General features: G+C 39.1%; 3 protein-coding genes across 3 annotated transcripts in view; 2 read left to right on the top strand and 1 right to left on the bottom strand.

The window, feature by feature from the left end:
* Positions 1 to 12356, bottom strand: part of LOC138003869 (phospholipase ABHD3-like) — an 18725-nt gene extending 6369 nt beyond the window's left edge. Inside the window, exons 1-5 of the mRNA XM_068850148.1 lie at positions 11992 to 12356; positions 9122 to 9243; positions 4444 to 4504; positions 2836 to 2881; positions 1947 to 2059 (exon numbers count right to left, since the gene is read on the bottom strand). Of these exons, the coding sequence (XP_068706249.1) occupies positions 1947 to 2059; positions 2836 to 2881; positions 4444 to 4504; positions 9122 to 9243; positions 11992 to 12263 (614 nt within the window). The 5' untranslated portion in view covers positions 12264 to 12356. The remainder of the gene's footprint in view (positions 1 to 1946; positions 2060 to 2835; positions 2882 to 4443; positions 4505 to 9121; positions 9244 to 11991) is intronic.
* Positions 6396 to 7047, top strand: LOC138003871 (craniofacial development protein 2-like). Its single transcript, XM_068850150.1, has one exon. The coding sequence runs from the start codon at positions 6428 to 6430 to the stop codon at positions 6902 to 6904; it is 477 nt and encodes a 158-aa protein (XP_068706251.1). The 5' UTR covers positions 6396 to 6427; the 3' UTR covers positions 6905 to 7047.
* Positions 12357 to 12424: 68 nt separating the features above from the next.
* Positions 12425 to 20000, top strand: part of LOC138003870 (vesicle transport through interaction with t-SNAREs homolog 1A-like) — an 11237-nt gene continuing 3661 nt past the window's right edge. Inside the window, exons 1-6 of the mRNA XM_068850149.1 lie at positions 12425 to 12636; positions 12748 to 12806; positions 16301 to 16411; positions 16870 to 16953; positions 17834 to 17918; positions 18342 to 18412. Coding sequence (XP_068706250.1) covers positions 12543 to 12636; positions 12748 to 12806; positions 16301 to 16411; positions 16870 to 16953; positions 17834 to 17918; positions 18342 to 18412 — 504 coding nt within the window. The 5' untranslated portion in view covers positions 12425 to 12542. The remainder of the gene's footprint in view (positions 12637 to 12747; positions 12807 to 16300; positions 16412 to 16869; positions 16954 to 17833; positions 17919 to 18341; positions 18413 to 20000) is intronic.

The following is a 20000-nucleotide window of genomic DNA, read 5'->3' on the forward strand; positions in this document are numbered from 1 at the left end:
GTTAGAGAGTAAGAGTAATAGAAAAACTGACCATCTCATTGACAACTGCATTGTAAAATGGAAGATGAGTGCCTGAAATATCCAAGAGATTGTACCATTGGCAGCCATCTCCAAGAAGGAGACCCATCAATGGAATGGATGGCCACAAAGCCCTTTCAAGCGAAGGGGGAGGAAGCAAGAAACTATCACACTGATAAATTGAGTGGAAAGAAATTTAAATTTAATTTTACTTGGGGTGTAGGGCTGGCACAGTGGAGAAAGCACTCACCTCCCACCAAAGTGGCACAGGTTCGATTCCCAGACTTTGCGTCCTACATCATGTTTCAGTGTTCAACACTAACGCTTGCCTGATTGCCCGGGGCAAGCAAAACATATCCCTGGGGAAGTAAAACAACTCTAGACTAACACTTGCCCGATTGGGCAATCAGAATATTTGGTCGACTAATATTTTGTGGAACAATTTGATTTGCAACGAAGAAAGTGGCTGGTAATATGACGTAGTCACCGCAAACATGATAGAAAAATTATAACAACGTTACATCTCTTTGCTGCCATTTATTTTCTGTTAAAAATATATAGGTACAAACCTCACAACAGACTGGAAAAAGGAACATGTTCGTGGCTGCCAATTTTCTCCTCACCAAAAAAATGTTTGTTTCAATGAAACCCAATTTTCGCCCGGCCAAATTCGCTACGGTTATTTGTATCAAACAAGCACACAAGAAAATTCTACCTTTTGTCACGCAATTTCAACCTAATCCTAACATACTATTGGACAAATGGCAATTAATTCAAATCCAGCCTAATCTCAGAGAGATATAGTAAAGGAATCTCCCTTGATCTCTTATAGAAAAGGAAAATCGCTTAAATGTATGCTTGTCACAGCAAAACTGAGAAGACTACTGGAACACCATGGACACAGCAGGAGTCGCGTTGGTCTATCAAACCCATTAAATGGGTTTTGAGTTTTATTGGGCAACAGGTCTTTAGAAGGCAGGAAACCAGATAAAAACCATGGGCAACCAAAAAACACAAAAATGGTTGCCCAAAGGGTAAATTAGTAAGAAAGTACATTGTAAGTGTCAAACACTGTCTTTGTAGTTTGTCGGTTCTTTACTCTGTGGATACTCTGGTTTTCCCCTATTCTCAAAAAAGCAATGTTTAATTTGATTGTGTTAATTTGTCGATTTTCAGTTTGCAGTGTCCCCAATAAGTGCTCTAGCACTAGAAGACTAAACACTAAGTCTTATTGAAAATCAATGTTCCGTTCCTTTTTAATTAACTTGAACTAAACTCAAAACATCAGTGCCCGAAAAAAAATGTAAGAAGTGCACAAAATCCTATGAAAAAGTCACTACAACAGAATTTCATCCACCACTGCATAACAGATTCAAGAGCATGCAGGATCTGGTATGGTTCCATTCTACATTTAAACATTTTTCAAACTCGTTCAATTTTGATTTTTTTTAGTTTCAGATTATGATCATAACAAAATGTTAGATGAAGCAAAATCGAAATTGAACTGGTTTGAAATAATTAAAGAGAATATTCTAACCTTAACATTATGTGCACATATTATACAATGTGACTGAAGGGGTAGTTTCTAAAGAAACTGTGGTGCTGCATCGGTGGGGAAGTAGTATACAAAAATTTGGTTTTATCAACGGAGTTGATAATGTAAATTGGCCACCGTACAGAGATTCTAAAAGCGTACAGAGCTTTTTGTGCAGCAACCGTACAGAGATTCTAAAAGCTTTTAGAATCTCTGTACGGTGGCCAATTTACATTATCAACTCCGTTGACAAAAACCAAATTTTTGTATTATACAATGTACACACTTATAATCGAGGCTGACCTCAGAGAATGAATAATAGTTACTGCTCCTTGTTATTAACTAAATCAAATTTGATATAAACAATCATTTGGATGATATTGTATCCACTTACCCTCCCATTGAAATGCCCATGCCGAATATTGGTGAGCCAGGGCAAGATTTATGAATGTGCGACAAGACAAATTTGAGGTCCTCAGTATTTGCAGCGCAGAACGTGCGAGGAGTCTGCAAAACAAATTTAGACATTACTGATGCATACAATAATGTACCGCAATCTGTATGGCTGACCCACAATGGCAAGGCACATAATTATAGCCATTGCTACATGTATAATTATCTTTTCATAATGAAATCATGTGGAAGACCATACAATTAAGCATCCTTGAAGAAATATATAAGTACACCTTTCACTTCAACATTAGTGCTAATTACTTTAATTAATAGACCAATTCAATCCTTAAAACCAAAGGCATCATCTCGAGGCTGAAATCCTTATGTAATTTTAATTTTATTCCCCAGGGCCTCAAGATGATGCCTTTTGTTTAGGACTGAGTTTTGATATATATCGAAATTGGTCTATTGAAATGCAAGCTTTATACGACGAACCACAGATGTTCCACTAATCAGAAAGACTAACTAAATCACGTCAGCACTAATCTCAAATCAAAGGTTGGTTTTTCATGGGAGGGGAAAACAAGAATACCCAAAGGAAAACCTTGGGAGTAGAGATTAGATTATCACCAGTCAACCCACTTCATGCTGAGTCTGTGAATTGAATTCCCGGACACATTGGCTGGACATGTATGCAAGTACTTTCACCAATGCATAAATTTAACTCAGCTTTCCTAAACAGTTCTTTCCCTTGTGGAAACAAGGGTCAGGCATTGTGAAATCATTGGCCTTGTTGTGAAATACTGGATAACTATAATATGTTATTATTTTACAAAGAAAAGGTAACACTGAATACAAAAGGCTAATCGCAATTGTTTCGGCTCATATACCTTTAACTGGGAAGCTCCAAAGCCCCGATGATTTGCCACAATTGTCCTGTTAACAAACAAGGATGAAAAAGGTACAGTATGCACGCAAAAAGAAAAAATGCCAGTTGTGTAAAAACGAGACTTCAACGGACCACTGAATGTGACTCCTTAGTGGCCCAGAGACAAACTTAAATTTTTGCAAGCCCTGTACGCACACATCCCCTTTTATTTTTTGTAGAGTCCACTATTAATGTAAGCTGGCCATGCAGTTTAAGAAAATTGTAGTCTTTTTTTATAGACAATAAGATGATATTCAAGTATTAAATTGACAATTTTGTAACCTTTGACTCTTGAATGGTATCTATTTTTGAGGCACTATAACTGCAGCCTTAAAGTGGGACTACCACTATATCCCTCCATACATGTCCAATATACCCAAACGGATACGATTCGTCTCGTCAAACCGATGGTCCATTAATTGGTACGAATGGTAGGATTGGTACGGATAGAAAATAATGTCATTCCAATGGTTTCATCGGTGAAAAACAAGTTCGCTTAAATTACACCAAGTAGAAACGCGCTAATAATTATGAATATTCCTCGTTCCAACCAACCACACAAAACATGTTCGCTTTCACCAATAGAAGCATTGGAATCACCACTAACACCAATGGAGTCTATTTGTGAGTATTGGACAGCCCTCCTATACCCTTTCAAAATTCAAAACTACATGTATAACTTGGCAAGATGTCTTAATATGTGAAGTTCTATCTCTGATGGGAAGTGCAATAATAAAACTGTAATTATTTTCAGCGTAATTTTCAGCTTTGGTTTGCTATCATTGATCATTAATTCAAAATTGTCCAAGAACTGCAAGGGAAGTTGGGTCATGCAAGCACATTGTGACGTTGTACACTCAATGGGCAGGTACAAAAGGCAGACTGGATCAACTCAGATCACTGAGTGACACCTGGGATCGAGCGAAAAACTGTTTTGTAAGCCAAAACTACCTGATGTTTGCACCAATTTCACCAAGGTCAGCTTAAAGATTAGGGCTAGGGTGATTTGTCATTCTTTTACGTTGATCCGAGGTGGTCTGAGATTGTCTGGTCCGAATTTTGTACCTGCCGACACTCAACGACATTAAATTTTCTTTCCAACATGGTGTGTTGCAGCAATGGAATGACAGAATTCCCAAATATAAAAAAAAAGAAAAACATGATTGTACCCCTCGATCATTCCACTGCCTCAAGATATTGACATAATGCTTTGCGATTTATATTAGGCCTTAAGTTAGCCAAGTTCCTCCAAAATTCTAGGCTGGTGTGGTTTGTTGTCTCTGTGTGAGAATGATCATTATCACACTTGAAGATAATTAATTGAGATAATCTCATCAGTTTAACACTGAACCAATCGCCTACAAATTAATGATAGTGCAAGGGGAGCAAAAAAGAAAATTTATAATAAAATAAAGCTGATCAGAGTGAATAGAGAAAAATGACTAGAAGATCAAAATTGGTCTGTGCAGGTGATGCTTTTGGATGAAGATCTCGCCCCTTGTCAGGTAAGGCCCAGCAAATAATTTACAAAAAGAGAATGCTTCCTTTGTTTGGTAAGGATAACACTAACCGTACTCCAAGCTCTTTACCAAGTAACACCAAGTGTCTGCAGTAACTGGTCTCACTTCCCCCTAAAATAAGCAATAAAGTAATTAACCACTACTGATAATCGATATCTGAGAGATGTCCTACTTCTTTAAAAACCTTTCACAAATAACACCTTGTTAGATAATTTTCAATTTACAGAAACTTGACTCTTACTAAAATCACTTCAAGTTTGTCTCTCTGTAGACAGAAGCAATTCATTTCAGACTAAGCAATTCAAATGCCTGAGTGCATGGTAAGTTCACAAGACAACAAATGGACCTTTTGCATGACTGTGACATGTGGCCTTGTCAATCAAACAACAATTGTGGTACAAAACAGATCCCAGAAATGGAAAGAACATGATCAAATTAGTAAGAATGTCGATTTTGAGGCCACTGACATTTAGCTGAGAGATTTTACTGTAACAGTGATTTTAATGCTTAAAGTGCACCTAAACCAAAAATATTTTTTTCGCTAAAATAAATCTTTGCACCTGTTCGAAACGCATTGCGGCCATTTTTTCCTTTTTCTAACAAATCCTGCCATTTTATAGGCTTCGAAAGTTGCGAAAATCCAAGCATCTTTTGTTCACGACCGAGTCAGAAGGGGAGTGGGTCTATTCCCGCTTTGACGTCACATAATGATTTATATTGCATTAACTCTTTGTAAAAATGCATGCAAAGTAGATTGTGACCAAGCTCAAGAGGTCTGCAGGGGCAAACCAAGACTAAAGATGCACCCTGGTCCTCCAGGTTGGGGCTTGTGCAGAGGGCCAACAACCCACTAAGCGGCACCGAATGGTTAGTGCGAAGTCTTGCATGTACAAGCACAGACAAGAAGAAAACAAGAAGTGGTTTCACTTTGACCATTTGCTAATCTTAAAAGCAAAGGCACATTTGAGTAAACCACAGGCTCAAATAGTAATTTAATTGCCATAAACGTGCTTCAGTTGTTGTTGTAAAGAAGACAGGTAGATTCTCTCGACATAAAATAGAAGCAACAAAAAAGACCAAAATTTCCCTTTCATACGTAGTGAGCAAAGCGACATCAAAATGGTCGACTGATCCGCTAAGGACGAGACATGCGATTTACCCTTCTCTCACTGTTGACGATTTCGGATATCGACCACATATCATCTTTAGGGACTGGAGTAAATTAGCGACATTTTTCAGTTTGTTCTCAAAAGACCAGCAGAGTCACCTACCCCTAGATGAAATATTTCGAGATACTTACCCACCACTAAGCGTGGTCTAACAAAGAATTTGAAGAATTTTCAACCTATTTTGCGTCAAATAAAGCATCATATTGTGTCCGACCCTTTGGAAGAATGACATCTCACACCGGAATTTTAATCAGGAAATATTATGTTGCTTACTTGAAGTATCATGCCCCATTTTAAACCTAATAGTTCTCCTTCGGACTTTGCACTAAAAAAAAGCATGTTTCAGAATCCACAACGACACTTTCAAACAGCGACATGGTCGAGGAAGAGTTCTCTCCAGTACAGCCCATGAAGCAAGCTGGTGAGAGCATTCGGGAAGCCAGTGCGCCAAACACTCTTCTGCCGACCAAGTCAACAACCTAGGATAGGGACCTGGAACATCAGAACCCTATATGAGACCAGAAAAGCAGCACAGGTGTGTAGAGAAATGCAAAGATATAGCCTAAAAATCCTTGGCCTAGGCAAGACTAGATGGAGTGGAGCTGGACAGACGAGACTAGCGAGTGGAGACACCATCATCTACTCTGGACAGGAGGAAGGACAGCCCCACATACAAGGCGTAGCACTGCTGTGGACACCCAAGGCAACACAAGCACTGCTGTCCTGGGAACCTGTGTCACCAAGGATCCTCACAGCATGATTCAACTCAAAGGGCAGGAAAGTTACCATCCTACAGTGCTATGCTCCAACTAATACCGCAGAGCTAGTAGAGACAGAGATTTTCTGCGAGCAAGTCCAAGCCATCATGGACAAAACACCAAAGAGAGATCTGAAGATCCTCATGGGAGACCTCAAAGCTAAAGTGGGAGCAGACAACACCAACAGAGAACTGATCATGGGCAGACATGACACCGGAGAACAGAACGAAAACGGCGAACTTTTCACAGAGTTTGGCCTGGTCATTGGAGGCACCATCTTTCCCCACAAGACCACCTGGACTTCCCCTGATGGCAAGACTGTAAACCAGATTGACCACATCATCATCAGGCAAAAGCAGAGAAGAAGCCTGCACAACGTCAGGGTAAAGTGCAGAGCAGATGCAGCATCAGACCACCATCTTGTTGTTGCTGTCCTCAAGACCAAGCTGAAAGCCTACAACAGCAGGGCAGAAAGAACACCATACAAGTTCAACATGCTTAGCCTGAAGGAAATAGCAAAAACAGAAGAATTCCAGCTTGAACTGCTTTCCCAGCTGCCAGAGGAAACTATTGAAGAGCAGTAGCATAGTCTGCGTGACACCTGGAAGACGACATGCTAAACAGTCCTGGGAAGAAAACAAGGAAACACAAGGAGTGGCTGACAACAGAAACATGGACACTGATTACCGAGAGAAAACGACTAAAAGACCAGATCAACCAAACACAAGTCCAAGAAGAGAAGCAGGAATTGCAAGCACATTACTGGGACAAAAACCAGGAAGTGAAAAGAAGCGCAAGAAAAGACAAGAGAAGCTTCATTGAGGATCTGACCCAGGAAGCAGAGACCACTGTGAACCAAAGAAACATGAAAAGACTATATGACATTACACAAGGACCCTCTCTGGAAAAAACAGCAAACCTAGTTGCCCAGTCAAAAACAAGAACAGCAATACCATTTCAAGGGAGGAAGACCAGAGAGCAAAATGGGCAGAACACTCAACAGACTTGCACCATGTGTTCCGTTAGATATCCCACCACCTACTGAACTCCTTGCTATTAACAATGGCTCCCCTACCAAGTATGAGATCATCAAGGCCATAAAGTCACTGAAGTCAGGCAAAGCAGCAGGCCCTGATGGCATACCACCTGAAACTCTGAAGGCAGACATCCAGACTTCAACTAACATGATGCACCCACTCCTACACAAGATCTGGGAGCAAGAGAGAGAGCCAGAAGACTGGAAGAAAGGCCACCTCATGAAGCTGCCGAAGAAAGGGGACCTGTCATCTTCCAACAACTGGAGAGAAATCACGCTGCTGTCTATCCCAGGGAAAGTAATGACGACAATCATCCTAGAGAGACTAAGGACAGTACTGGACAAGGCACTTCGGGATGAAGCGCAGGATTCCGGCAAGATAGATCATGCATAGACCACATTGCCACAATGCGCATCATCATCGAGCAGTCCCTGGAGTGGCAGATCCCCCAGTACTCAGTCTTCGTCAACTTTCAGAAGGCGTTTGACAGTGTCGGCAGGGATGTTATCTGGAGACTGATGAACCACTATGGTTTTCCAACAAAGTTCATCACCATCATCCAACGACTGTATGAGGATGCCACCTGCCAAGTCATCCATGATGGGAAGCTGACGGAACCCTTCTTCGTACAAAGCGGCATTCGTCAGGGATGTCTGTTGCCGCCAAAGATCTTCCTGTTGGTGGTCGACTGGATATGCGGCAGGCCACGGCAGACAGGAATAATGTAATAGAGTGGACTTTCACAAAGCAGTTGGAAGACCTGGACCTGTACTACACAGACAACATCAGCCTTCTCTTCCACAGTTATCAAAATGCGAAAGAAAAGCTATGCTGCGGAGAAGACTGGCCTTCAAATCAACACCAGGAAGACGGATGTCATGAGGGTGAACAACAAAAAGCAAGACCCAGCGGGACTAAAACAAGAAAGCATCAAGGAAGTCGACAAGTTTGTTTACCTGGGCAGTGTAGTCAGTAAGGATAGGGGGAAGGGGGGGGGCACAGACGAAGACATCGAGTGCCAAATCAACAAAGCATGACAGGCCTTCAATACCCTACGGCCAATCTAGAGATCAACAGCTCTCTTGCTTCACAACAAGATCCGGATCTTTAACACCAACGTCAAGTCGGTCCTACTTTACGGCTCAGAAACCTGTTGGATAACAAAGACCAACACCCACAAACTCCAGACATTTATCAACGGATGTCTCATGAACATCCTCAACATCACGTGGGCAAAAGTCATGTCAAATGAACAACAGTGGGATACAAGGCGTAGCACTGCTGTGGACACCCAAGGCAACACAAGCACTGCTGTCCTGGGAACCTGTGTCACCAAGGATCCTCACAGCACGATTCAACTCAAAGGGCAGGAAAGTTACCATCCTACAGTGCTACGCTCCAACTAATATCGCAGAGCTAGTAGAGACAGAGATTTTCTGCGAGCAAGTCCAAGCCATCATGGACAAAACACCAAAGAGAGATCTGAAGATCCTCATGGGAGACCTCGACGCTAAAGTGGGAGCAGACAACACCAACAGAGAACTGATCATGGGCAGACATGGCACCGGAGAACAGAACGAAAACGGCGAACTTTTCACAGAGTTTGACCTGGTGATTGGAGGCACCATCTTTCCCCACAAAACACTATGCGACCAAAGTACTAAGCCTTGATTTCAAAAAGACACCTGTTTATTTTAACTGGAATTTTCCTATTTAATGGTCCACCATTACTAACTTTAAGTTCTTGAGAGAGCAGGTACGTACCAGTCAAACCAGGAAGAATAAGGACTGTTGGTCTAGTGGATGGATCTTCGTAAATGATGCTGGCCTTGTTATCAAACCAATCTAGGCACACGATTCCACCATCTGGTGTCTGCAGTGTCTCCCTGTTTTTATAAAAAAAAAAAAAAAAGGGAGTTTTCAAAATGAACGACACCACAAGACTCCATATAAGAAAATAACGCTATGCAGGCATAATAATTATACAAGACCACACAAGTAACTATTTCATTCCGACCATCTTCTTGATTGAATCATGATTTACATATTTTTTTGAATCATGAAGCATGATAATTTATGCAAGTTTTTCCACTTTCTCCAAAAAGCTTTCTCAAAGCAGTGACATGTCTGTGCACATAACCTGTAAAAGTACTCATGTGAAGTACGTACAGTACTCTTGGCATGAATGCATGGAATGGAAGGAAATGCTGACTTCATTGTTTTGACAGTTTACTTTATTATACCAAGTCACAAAATGGAAAATAATGGAAAACAATGGTTTCTTAAGAGACAAAAAAGGGAAAAAAGCAGAGTAAATCATAGACATATCTGCAAAACTTCCACCCAATCACAGGTGCAAACGCTGTGAATAGGGTACTTTGTAAATAGAATTACTATGATTTTTACTTGAGTACGGCACTACAGAGTTTTGTGACAAAGTTTCAATGTTTGAGTTCCCATGTTGTCAAGGGCAACTTGCTTCATTTCCAAGAGTAACTTTTAACAATTAAACCTGCCAAAATCTACAAATTTAAATCAGGCTGATGACCGTTACCAGTTAAATGATGTCAAAACCCGAAAAGTTGCCTTTGGAAACCAAGCAAGTTGCCCCAGGAGTGTAGCAGTTCTCGTAACGTATAATCACAGGTACCCCAAGCTAAAAATGTAGTTTGAGCATCACGATCAGTCAAAATTATAAGCATTTGTATGGGAATTTGCAAATGTGTTTAGGAGTCGAAATAAAGAACATGAATTGAACAAAAATGCCTTAACTTGTCTTCTTGATACCTTATCAGTGTTTTTGTGGCGTACTTTGGCCATTTCAGTGCTATTCCAGTGGGTTGTAGGTTCGCTGTTTTCTCTCTGTATATTTATCTTCAAGGTTGGAAACTCTGATGAAGCAGTCGGAAACACAAGCTGCTGTAAATTCTTCCAAAAAGCTCAAATCGACCAGACGTTCCACTGAGACCAAGAATGATAGTGCTGCTACAATATATTTCAATCCTTATATCAGACAAACTTTCACAGAAATGAATTGAAAATCGCCAAAGTGGGCTGATTTTGTCCTTAGCAACATGCTTGGTTCGGAAGTTCCGTGCACAAAACCATTGAAAAACACCTTACCGACCAGGCGCAAGGTTCAAATTTGTTACACACAGGGTGAGCAACAAGGCTTTAGTCTCAGTGACAGGTACAATGTCACGCCCTTCTCAGGAAAGTACTGAGCTGTCATGCAGGTACAGAAGAAGCTCAGGAAAACACTGATGCATTATAAAGATGTTTCGTAAGCAAATTTAAAACATACATGTTCAGTTTGTTTTATAGTGTACCTGTCACTGACATCGTTGCCCACCTGGTGTGTACAAATTTGAACCTTGGGCCCGATCAGTAAAAAGGTGTTTTCCAACGGCCGAGCACGGAACTTCATGGCAAAGCATCGTCGACAGTCCTCGATGGAAGGAAGCCGTTAGATTAGTGAGCCGAAATTCCCTCACCGCAGACGTTTTTGTCCAACAGAGAAAAGCATTAGTTAGAAGAGGATTTTAATGTGCACTGGGCTCAATCTGGAGGAGACCTGAGCGCTTGGAGTGAATTTACAGCTGATTTCCTTTGATGGATATGCAAGATCGCCATCAGCAAGTAAGCAACCTTGGCAATTGAGCTTGAGGTACATATGGTATAATTTTATTTGCGCGATATATACCCAAGCTGAAAACAAAGCAGTCAAGTAGCAGCTCTCATAACCTGCTATTCTTTGGTATGGTAAAAGTCATTGTTTCAACTGTTTAGTCTTTTGTGTTTGGGTTAGGGTATCGAGCCAATTACATTATAAGTGCGGTTACACTAGACCTCTTGCCCATGGGGAACCTTGGGGTTACGGCTTGGGTTGGGTTTACCCTGGGTTATGATCGACTCCCCATTTGCGGTTACACACTTGTAAATTACCCAAGGGGAAGGTAAGCGTTGGCCTGTTTTGGTGGGAAACTTACCTTTAAGATAAGACAAGATGAGATTTATTAGTTTTTCCACATTTTTGAGAGATAATTAAGTTTCAATTTGAGAAAGAACGCCATACATTGCTTTGTATTTTAAAATATTATTCATGAATTATCTTTGAAAAATGCGTGGTTACCCCCAATTTTCTTTTTGGATTTTAATGACACTTGCTAAGATCTACATTTCCTGCATAATCACACACCGGGGCAAAAATATTGTTAATTAGTAGGCACCGACGTTAAATTATTTTTGTCAAACGCAGTTTTTACTTCGAGTACGCTTATCGAAAAATGTTAATTTTGAGGAATGTTCAATATTACGTAACAACGTTAATTGTACTTGTGAATTATTTAGTACATGCGCAAAAATGACAGCAAATTGCGCGGATCGATTATTAAAACAACGAGAAACTTTGAGGATCGATTTGGTTAGAAACTTGACCAATTACATTTAACCCTAGATATGATCAGAGCAATGCGGGTTTTTAAATTAAAGCTCATACTTTTCCACACAAGTTAGCAGTTTCCTATTCTTTCTAATGGTAGCCCACTTACAAAATTACTTAACATCTATATGTTCAAGAGAAATTATACCGACACGTACTAGGACAAATACTCGATTAAAAAAAAACACTCTACCTTCGAAAGGGAACTGACGGTCTTGATCTGATCAATGCACGAATCAACGTTTGTGCATGCGCTGCAAAACACCAAAAGGTAGGCCAGTAATAATCGCTCAGCATCGGACAACTTCGAAGCAAGAACTCTTGAAACCGGCCATCCTTGACGATCAAGCGCGGTTTGTGCACAACGTGAAACAAATAGTACGTCAAGTAGATCATAGATAGAACCGTAAGGACCGGAAGCCATTGCCATTGATAAAGAAGCTGAAGAAACTCCTCGAGGGACATCGTATTTCGCAGATCCCAATAAAATACACACACCTGCGTGCTTGCAAAGAACGACAAATGAGAAGCGGAAGGAGTGGACTTTAACCAATACTTTGAGTGGTGTCCAATCTTAACGCGTTTAGAAGTGACCGAGAAACAAGGTGGAACAGAGATACTGGGTATAGACTCAGAAAACACAATGGCTTCGATGACACCTACTTCATTTTTGTTTTGTCGTAGTTTCCAATGCTAAAAACCTCGAATCGCTAACCTTAGTATTCAAGAATATCTTTCTTCACAATGACGGACTTATTTAATCATTACGAGCAACAATTTGGAAATATTAGTGCCGAAATCACGGCTAGAATTTGCAAGATTCCCAATCTTCATGGAAGTGAGTTTCAACAATTCGGCGAAAAGATGAAATTGACATTTGTGATTTTGGAGCCTTTTTCATTCGGAGAAATATTCTTATATCCTTTACTGTTCTTATTTTGTTTAATAGCTTCTAAAAAGGCTGCCATAACTGATGTGCAAAGATGCTTGGACGAAGCACGCGAACTGGTGAGAAGATTGACCGATCTTCCAGTTATATTAAAATCTTCCATGTTGATCAAGTGTATTGTGTCTTTGTGTAGTTTGCATGTAAGATCACACCATGATTCAGCAAACATTGCAATTTAACGCTTCTTCCTTAAGTACATAATAATTTTATACACACTTTGTCCGTAACTGAAACTGTGTACATGTTTGTGGAATCGAATTTGTACGTGGAGTGATTGATCAACAAAATTATTATAATCCAATCTTCAACCAATTGCACGAAAAGAATATTGCAGAAAAGGTCAAATTTTATGACCCTTCTAAGCTCACATTTGCTCAGTTCATCAGAATTATGACATAGAGATTTTGAGGGGATTTTTATTGGTCGTGAAATAAATAATGCTTGGTTTTAGTAATTTAATTATCTTTCCTTCTTTTCATTCAAACTGAAACAACAATTTCAAAATTTGTATTTCATGTTTTGTTTAAGAGTAATAGCCTCTAGAAGAAGAAGGAGACTTATGCTTGATTATTTGAGACTAAAAATTAGTGCTTTGAGGAGGATTAGGTTTAAGTTACCGTAAATTTTCACATGGGTGTGGAAGAGGACAGGGAAGTCTAACCACAATCCATCCTTTTTGTCACTGAAGCCTGTGTTAGATCACTACTATTGGTGACACATTCATTCATCATCTCTCTCCTTTATTTCCAACCACTTTGAAAATTCTCTTTGCCCGCTGCCCTTCCTAATCCCATTTACTGTAGATTTTCCTTAACCTCTGTCTCAGAATTTTTTGGTTCCTGACTTTCCCGGGTTGTCAACCCTTGACCTCTCCGGTTGCAGGAATGTCAGTCCTACCTCCTTCATACTACATAGCAATAATTTTAACAACTGAAAAGAAAGTCATCTATTCATCTAGTTTTTCTGCTCACTCTTGAGGGGATGATTAATTGGTTATTATTCGTTATTTTATTATTGAATACTCTGACCTAAATTACATTGTAATGTATAGTAGTTATTTTGACTTCACTGCTATATTATGCAGCCTTTCACTGTTCCAGTCACATGGGATAGGTGTCTAGTGAAAAAGGGGACATTTAAATTGAACAACTGGTTCAGCAAATCAAGTGACAGAGTGTAAATATTCAGCCTTTTGTAGAGACATACTGTATTATTCACCGGCTGGGAGGTCAATTAATAGAGGAAACTCTATGCCTGACGTTTCAATGATGGCCTAAAGCTGAACTTGAGACTCAGGTCACAAGTTTCCTTGAAAAACTGATCAAGGCTGGCTCTCATGGTATTATTAAAGTGCCTATAAACCCGAATTTTTTGTTTTGCTTCGAGAAATCTTTGTATCGCTCTGAGCAAAATGGCGCAAAAATTTTTGTTTTTGGTTAAAACCGGAATTTTTTACGAATTTTCAAAGTGGCGGAAACGCGAGATTCGAAAACCCATTACCGAGCTGGTGAGCTTGCCGAAAGGGAATGGGTCGAGTGTAATTCGTGACGTAAAACCCGGACTGTGAGTGTCGCAAGTTGTGACTTCCATCAGAGGTGAAGCCATGCCTGAGAAATGTGTTGTTTTCGGTTGTAGCAATGTTCGAAGCAAAGAGAAAGGGATACTGCTTCATCCCATACCGTTTTACGGTAAAAGTGAAAAGCAAAAGCGAAGGAAGAAGTGAGTCGATTTTGTTGTAAGGTTTCCAGTCGGATAACTTTTTATAAAACGCTTCGCTCATACGAAGACATGTTTCCTGTGAGTTCAGAAATTGTTTAATAATATTCGTCACCTCACGATCACGTCGCTTGTTTGTTTCTTATCTTTCGTGTTCATTTGATTGCTTTGAGTATAATTTTTCAGTCAATGTCAATTTGTATTTTAAATTGCGAAAATTCCATAGTCGATAATACACATCAAGACCTAAAATGGGTTTCGGCTTAGAGCGGTTTTCAATTGAGTATCGAAAGTAATTAGTGAATTGCTTTGGTTTATGATTACTTCACTCAGTGATTGGTTCAAAGTTCTCGCGCCACTTTTTCAACCAATCAGAAGTGAAACCAAAACCAATCGTGGCTCGCGTGTGCACATCTTCCCGCGCTTTGTGTCAGCTACGTGTAATTACTTCGACTTTTGATTGGTTTACCGGATTGTCTCCGTCCTTTTTGATTGGCCAAAGTAATTACTTTGGTTTTGGTTTTACGACACTCAATTGAAACTCGCTCTATAGCCGAGTATTATGCATTTACAATTCGTGTCAATCAAGTTGATTTTTTCCGTGAGAAGTTTGGGGTCTCGGCTTATAGCCAAGCTCGGCTTGTAGCCGAATAAGTACGGTAAATCGAAACGTGCTAGGGGATCGTCAGCATATGCCTCGTGCATGTATTCCTCATCGCTGGCCGCGAAGCTCGAGTTTGGCGAACCTTCAACTTCCAGCTCGTAATCTTCAATTTCTGAAACTTCCGTATCTGAACGGGAGGACAGAATGAAGTCGTTCGAAGCCATTTCTTGATTATCACATACGCTGGTTACAAACGTGAGCCGAACAGAAATTGTTTTCACCGGCACGCAGGGAAAACTACAAAACTACGCGTCTCCTCTGTTGATTTGCCTGATGCTAATGTCCGGGAATTACGTCACTAGGCCCAGTCTCCCTTTTACCCGGTCGCGGGTAAAACCTCGTAAAAAATTCCGGTTTTAACCAAAAACAAAAATTTTTGCGCCATTTTGCTCAGAGCGATACAAAGATTTCTCGAAGCAAAAAAAAATTTTCGGGTTTATAGGCACTTTAAATTAATTAAATGTTGTGGTCTAAATTTTTTGTTGGTTTTGAATTTTTTCAAACCAGTTCAATTTTGACTTTTTTTGCCTAATAATCATTACCATAATCTGAAACAAAGGGAAATGAAAACTGAGCTGATTAAGAAAAATTTAAACCTGGGAAAAAATTGAATCACAACATATGTGTATATCTTGTGATTTGAATTAACTCGGTTTAAAATTTTTCAAGCCAGTTCAGTGTTGATTTTTTTGTCTTTTATTCATTATCATAATCTAAAGTAAAGGAAAAATCAAAATTGAACTGGTTTGAACATTTTTATCCCAGTTTTACTGTATAAATAAAATTGTATCATCATACAATGGTTATGCGTTATTTTACTGACACTTATAAACCTGCACATGTAAAAACAATGAACAATTTAAAAACAATGTATTTCACTGGTGCATGTAAAAGAAGGAGGAGTATCTAATTTGAGGTTTGGGAATGCTGTAACATCTTGCTCACTAAATAGCAAGGCTTTGATTAATCAAAACAGAATGACGATCATTGCTCACCTCAGCTTAAATACTGCTTCGGGTAATTATTTGTCTTAAATGGCCCCTTCTTTCTAACCCCAAGCCATGGTGAATCATCAGCTGGTGTTTCTATTAAAACTATTTTAATCTTCATCTGACAAGGATAAGTGTTTCTCTTCTGCATTTGTTGGTTTGAACAGAATATTTTCTTTTCTAGATTGAACAAATGGAATTAGAAGTTAGAGAGGTTTCTGGGGAGGAAAAATCCAAGTTAGGACACAGACTTAAAGCTTATAAGAATGAAATGGAGAGATTTGAACAAGATTTGGTAAGACCCTCGTGAAATTTATGTGACATTTGTTTTGCATTAAAGAAGGGTGAGATGCAAAAGTAGGTGTGTACATGTATCTCACTAATGTGTTATCCAGGACAGATATGGAGAGATGGAGGAAAAGAACACATCATCCACTTTTTGGTGTACTTACTAGCTCCCATTACAGAAAGAGCATTGGGATATGATTTGAGCTTGCCATACTGTATACTGGCCTCTTAACTGATTGTGTTTTCTAAATAAACATGTATTTGGACCTTGAGAACATCCATTTTTGCACATATCTCATTAGCAATGTACTGTAGCTAAATTATACAGTAATTTCAATGATAACTGTGAGTAGATGAATTTTTAAAATCCTCTAAAACTACCAAGTACTTATACATACTGTTTGATTACCTGATGTTGCCTGAAATGTTACAGCAAGACAGTAAAGCATTTTTCGTGGGTTTTAGAAAAAAGCTCGTGTTGCACTCTCAGATCAAGAAGGCAGAAATGAACTTCTTGGTGGCGAAGACTCTCACAGCTCAGAAGATCAGGTAATTTAATTTATGGAGGTAGTATCACTGGAGTAAATAATAATAATGATAATAATAATAATAATGATAATAATAATAATGATGATGATGATGATGATGATGATGATGATAATAAGAGAGTAGAGTACAGGAAAAGGAATTTGAAAAAGTTGAAAAATAAAAGGGGTGGATGTAGTAGCCGCTGTTGTGGGGGCCCTTGGAAGTGTTACTAAAAGTCTTGGTCAGTGGATTGAAAAACTGGGGATTAGGGCTACAATTGGACTGTTACAGTTCTAAGGGTGCTGCTTGATTTCTAAGCACCAGGAGAGTGTCCCCAGGGGACTGTTCTTAGCCATTTATATATATAATAACCCTGATCAAATTCAAAACTAATGTATCCCGACCGGGATACAATTCTGCAGTTGTTGCCTGCTCCGGATGTTTTGCTGCGATTGTTGAAGGAAAAGTCCAAAATATAACAAATTACTTAATGTATTATCCCTCGGGAAACTAGTTAGTTTTGTTTTCCCTTAAGTCCTTTAATAATTTTGTTATGAGTCGCTCCCTTGGGATGTATGTCAGCATGAGAACAGCCTGAGCTCAGCCTGGATAATGATAATGATGATGATAATAATAATAATAATGATAATAGTAATAATAATAATAATAATAATAATAATAATAATAATAATAACAATAACAATAATAATAATAAGTTATTATTTATTGAGGTTCTATTGAAAGGTTTCTTCTATACAGACAACTTGACTATGATGATTCATGACTTCGTTGGCTCAAGCTTGACATGATAATAAACCAGACACGCGAGAAGTGGTCGCACAAACTCTTGCTACCAAACATTCGTGGTAATAAAATTGACATTTTCACCTTCTTTTCTCAGAGAGCCAGGTTATTGGACAATACAGAAAGGTTAGAGCGCTCTGGAAGGCACCTAGAAGAAGGATACAAAATGTGTGTAGAAACTGGTACGAAAATTTGTTGTATATATTTAAATTTTTTACGTGGAATAGAAGTAAAGAGAGTGCCCTATAGATGGGGGTGCTCGTTGTACATTTTAGGGGTAACATGCCAACACCAAACTTGAACCTGCATGGTGTTTTCAGTTTGTCACAAACCTGGATAAAAAAAGGCTCGTCAAAATGTGGTGGCCATTGTCAAAATCGTAGCCTGCTTTCATTGTTTTGATGTTTTTGCCAGCTACAATTTTGCTGGTAAAAAGAGACTCAGAACAATTAAGGGGCCATTACTGTTTAATTTGTTTCATTCTCCCCCTGCTGAAATAGTTTTGTACCTCAGATAATAGACATTTGTTGGTTTCGGAATTTGATCTTTAACAAGAACATACCGGTACATGCATTTATTCAACTAATTTTAACTCTTTGTTCCAGAACAAATAGGGGTTGATATCATGAATAATTTGCAAAGAGATCGAGAAGTAATTGAGAGAGCAAGGGATAGGGTATGTTCACAAAAGATATGTGTGGCTCTTACTAAATCTTACTACCTCTTACTAACTGAGTTTAATGCCTGTATGTAAGTTACAGAGTGAGTTATTTTCTTTTGATTTATGGCCCAAGCACAAAGCTTGCGAGCAATAAAATAACAAGAAAAGACTTTTAAGGATCTGTTATGCAGACCAATGAAAGAAAGTTAGTAACTCATTTATTGGATCTCTGAAGTAAACAGATGCATGGGAAAGGAAACTAGTTGAATTCAAGCACAACATGCAACTGCCACAAATGATTGGCATGCATCAAAATCCCAAAAAAAATATATAAATCTTAGAGTTGCTTGCAAGATTCAAACAGTTTCACATGTTTATTTCTCATAAACAACATGAGAACTTGCTAAATGTAGAAACTGTTAAATTAAATTTCAAATTTAGCAGGCCAGACAACCATACTGTATAAATAAGCCTGCTTAATTACCCAATCATGAAGCGCACATACAATGTAAATTATTATCTTAGACATAAATTATGGTAATTTAGGACTATGAACAGAAGCAATCATGGCCAACCTTCTTGTTGCTTGATTCCAATTTATTTTCTTCCTTAACCTATTGGTTCCTGGGGGTTCCCCATTGACGAGTAAAATTGTCTGGCCTATGGGCCAAGGTAGTTTTAAGAGTGCCGCCCCCGTGAATGGAATTCTCTACTAAGAGACATTTGCGATACACCTACTCTAAGGACTCTTAAGTCAAAATTATTCAATTATTTTCTAAATCTCGATGTAAATTTGCATTTTTGTAGTGTCCGTCAGTCTTAATATCTCGTTTTGTGATGCGATCCTGCAAATAATCTAATTGTTTTAGTGGAATTCTTACTAAAATTTACTTCAAATAACGGTTTCCAATTATTTCTTGACGTATTATTAAACTTTGCCCTGAAAAAGATCGCTCGGATTGAATTGCCATTTAAAATCTAAGTTGTGCACATGAGGGCATCAGCTTTTTCAATAATTTCAACTTTTTTGAAAGTCAAGAAACTGTAAATGTCCATTGTTTAGACTTCTCAGGAATTTAATTATCCATTTGCATCCAAATTTTCCTCCAAAACTGTGGAAAAACGAAAAAAACGTCGTTATTTCTAAGACGACCTCCAGCCACTGCACACTAATGGCTGATAGTGTTCAGTGGCTCAGCCAATCAGATCACAGCACTGCATTAGCATACTAGTAGAATTCTACTAATACGGTTTAGTCTCACTCCTAGGAGTCATTGGGTTAAAGGGGACATTTTTGAGGGAATGCAGGGTTTGTTTTAACAACATCTATATCCTCTCAAAAACTGTCCCTTTGAATCAATTCCCTGCTAAGAGGTTCATGTACATTTAAACCTTTTACGCTCATTAACACCAGGCCCGGTTGCTCGAAGCATGGTTAGCTCTAACCAGCGATAAATACTATAGGGAAACCTATAGGTTTTGATATATATCTCTTAACCAACAGTTAGCGCTAACCAGGCTTCGAGCAACCGGCCCCAGATGATTTAACTCCTCAATGAGGAGCCGTCTTGGGGTTAAAGGTCACATACCTACACGTACCGTG

This window comes from Montipora foliosa, chromosome 5 (assembly GCF_036669935.1).
Source record: "Montipora foliosa isolate CH-2021 chromosome 5, ASM3666993v2, whole genome shotgun sequence".
NCBI classification, from domain to species: domain Eukaryota; kingdom Metazoa; phylum Cnidaria; class Anthozoa; order Scleractinia; family Acroporidae; genus Montipora; species Montipora foliosa.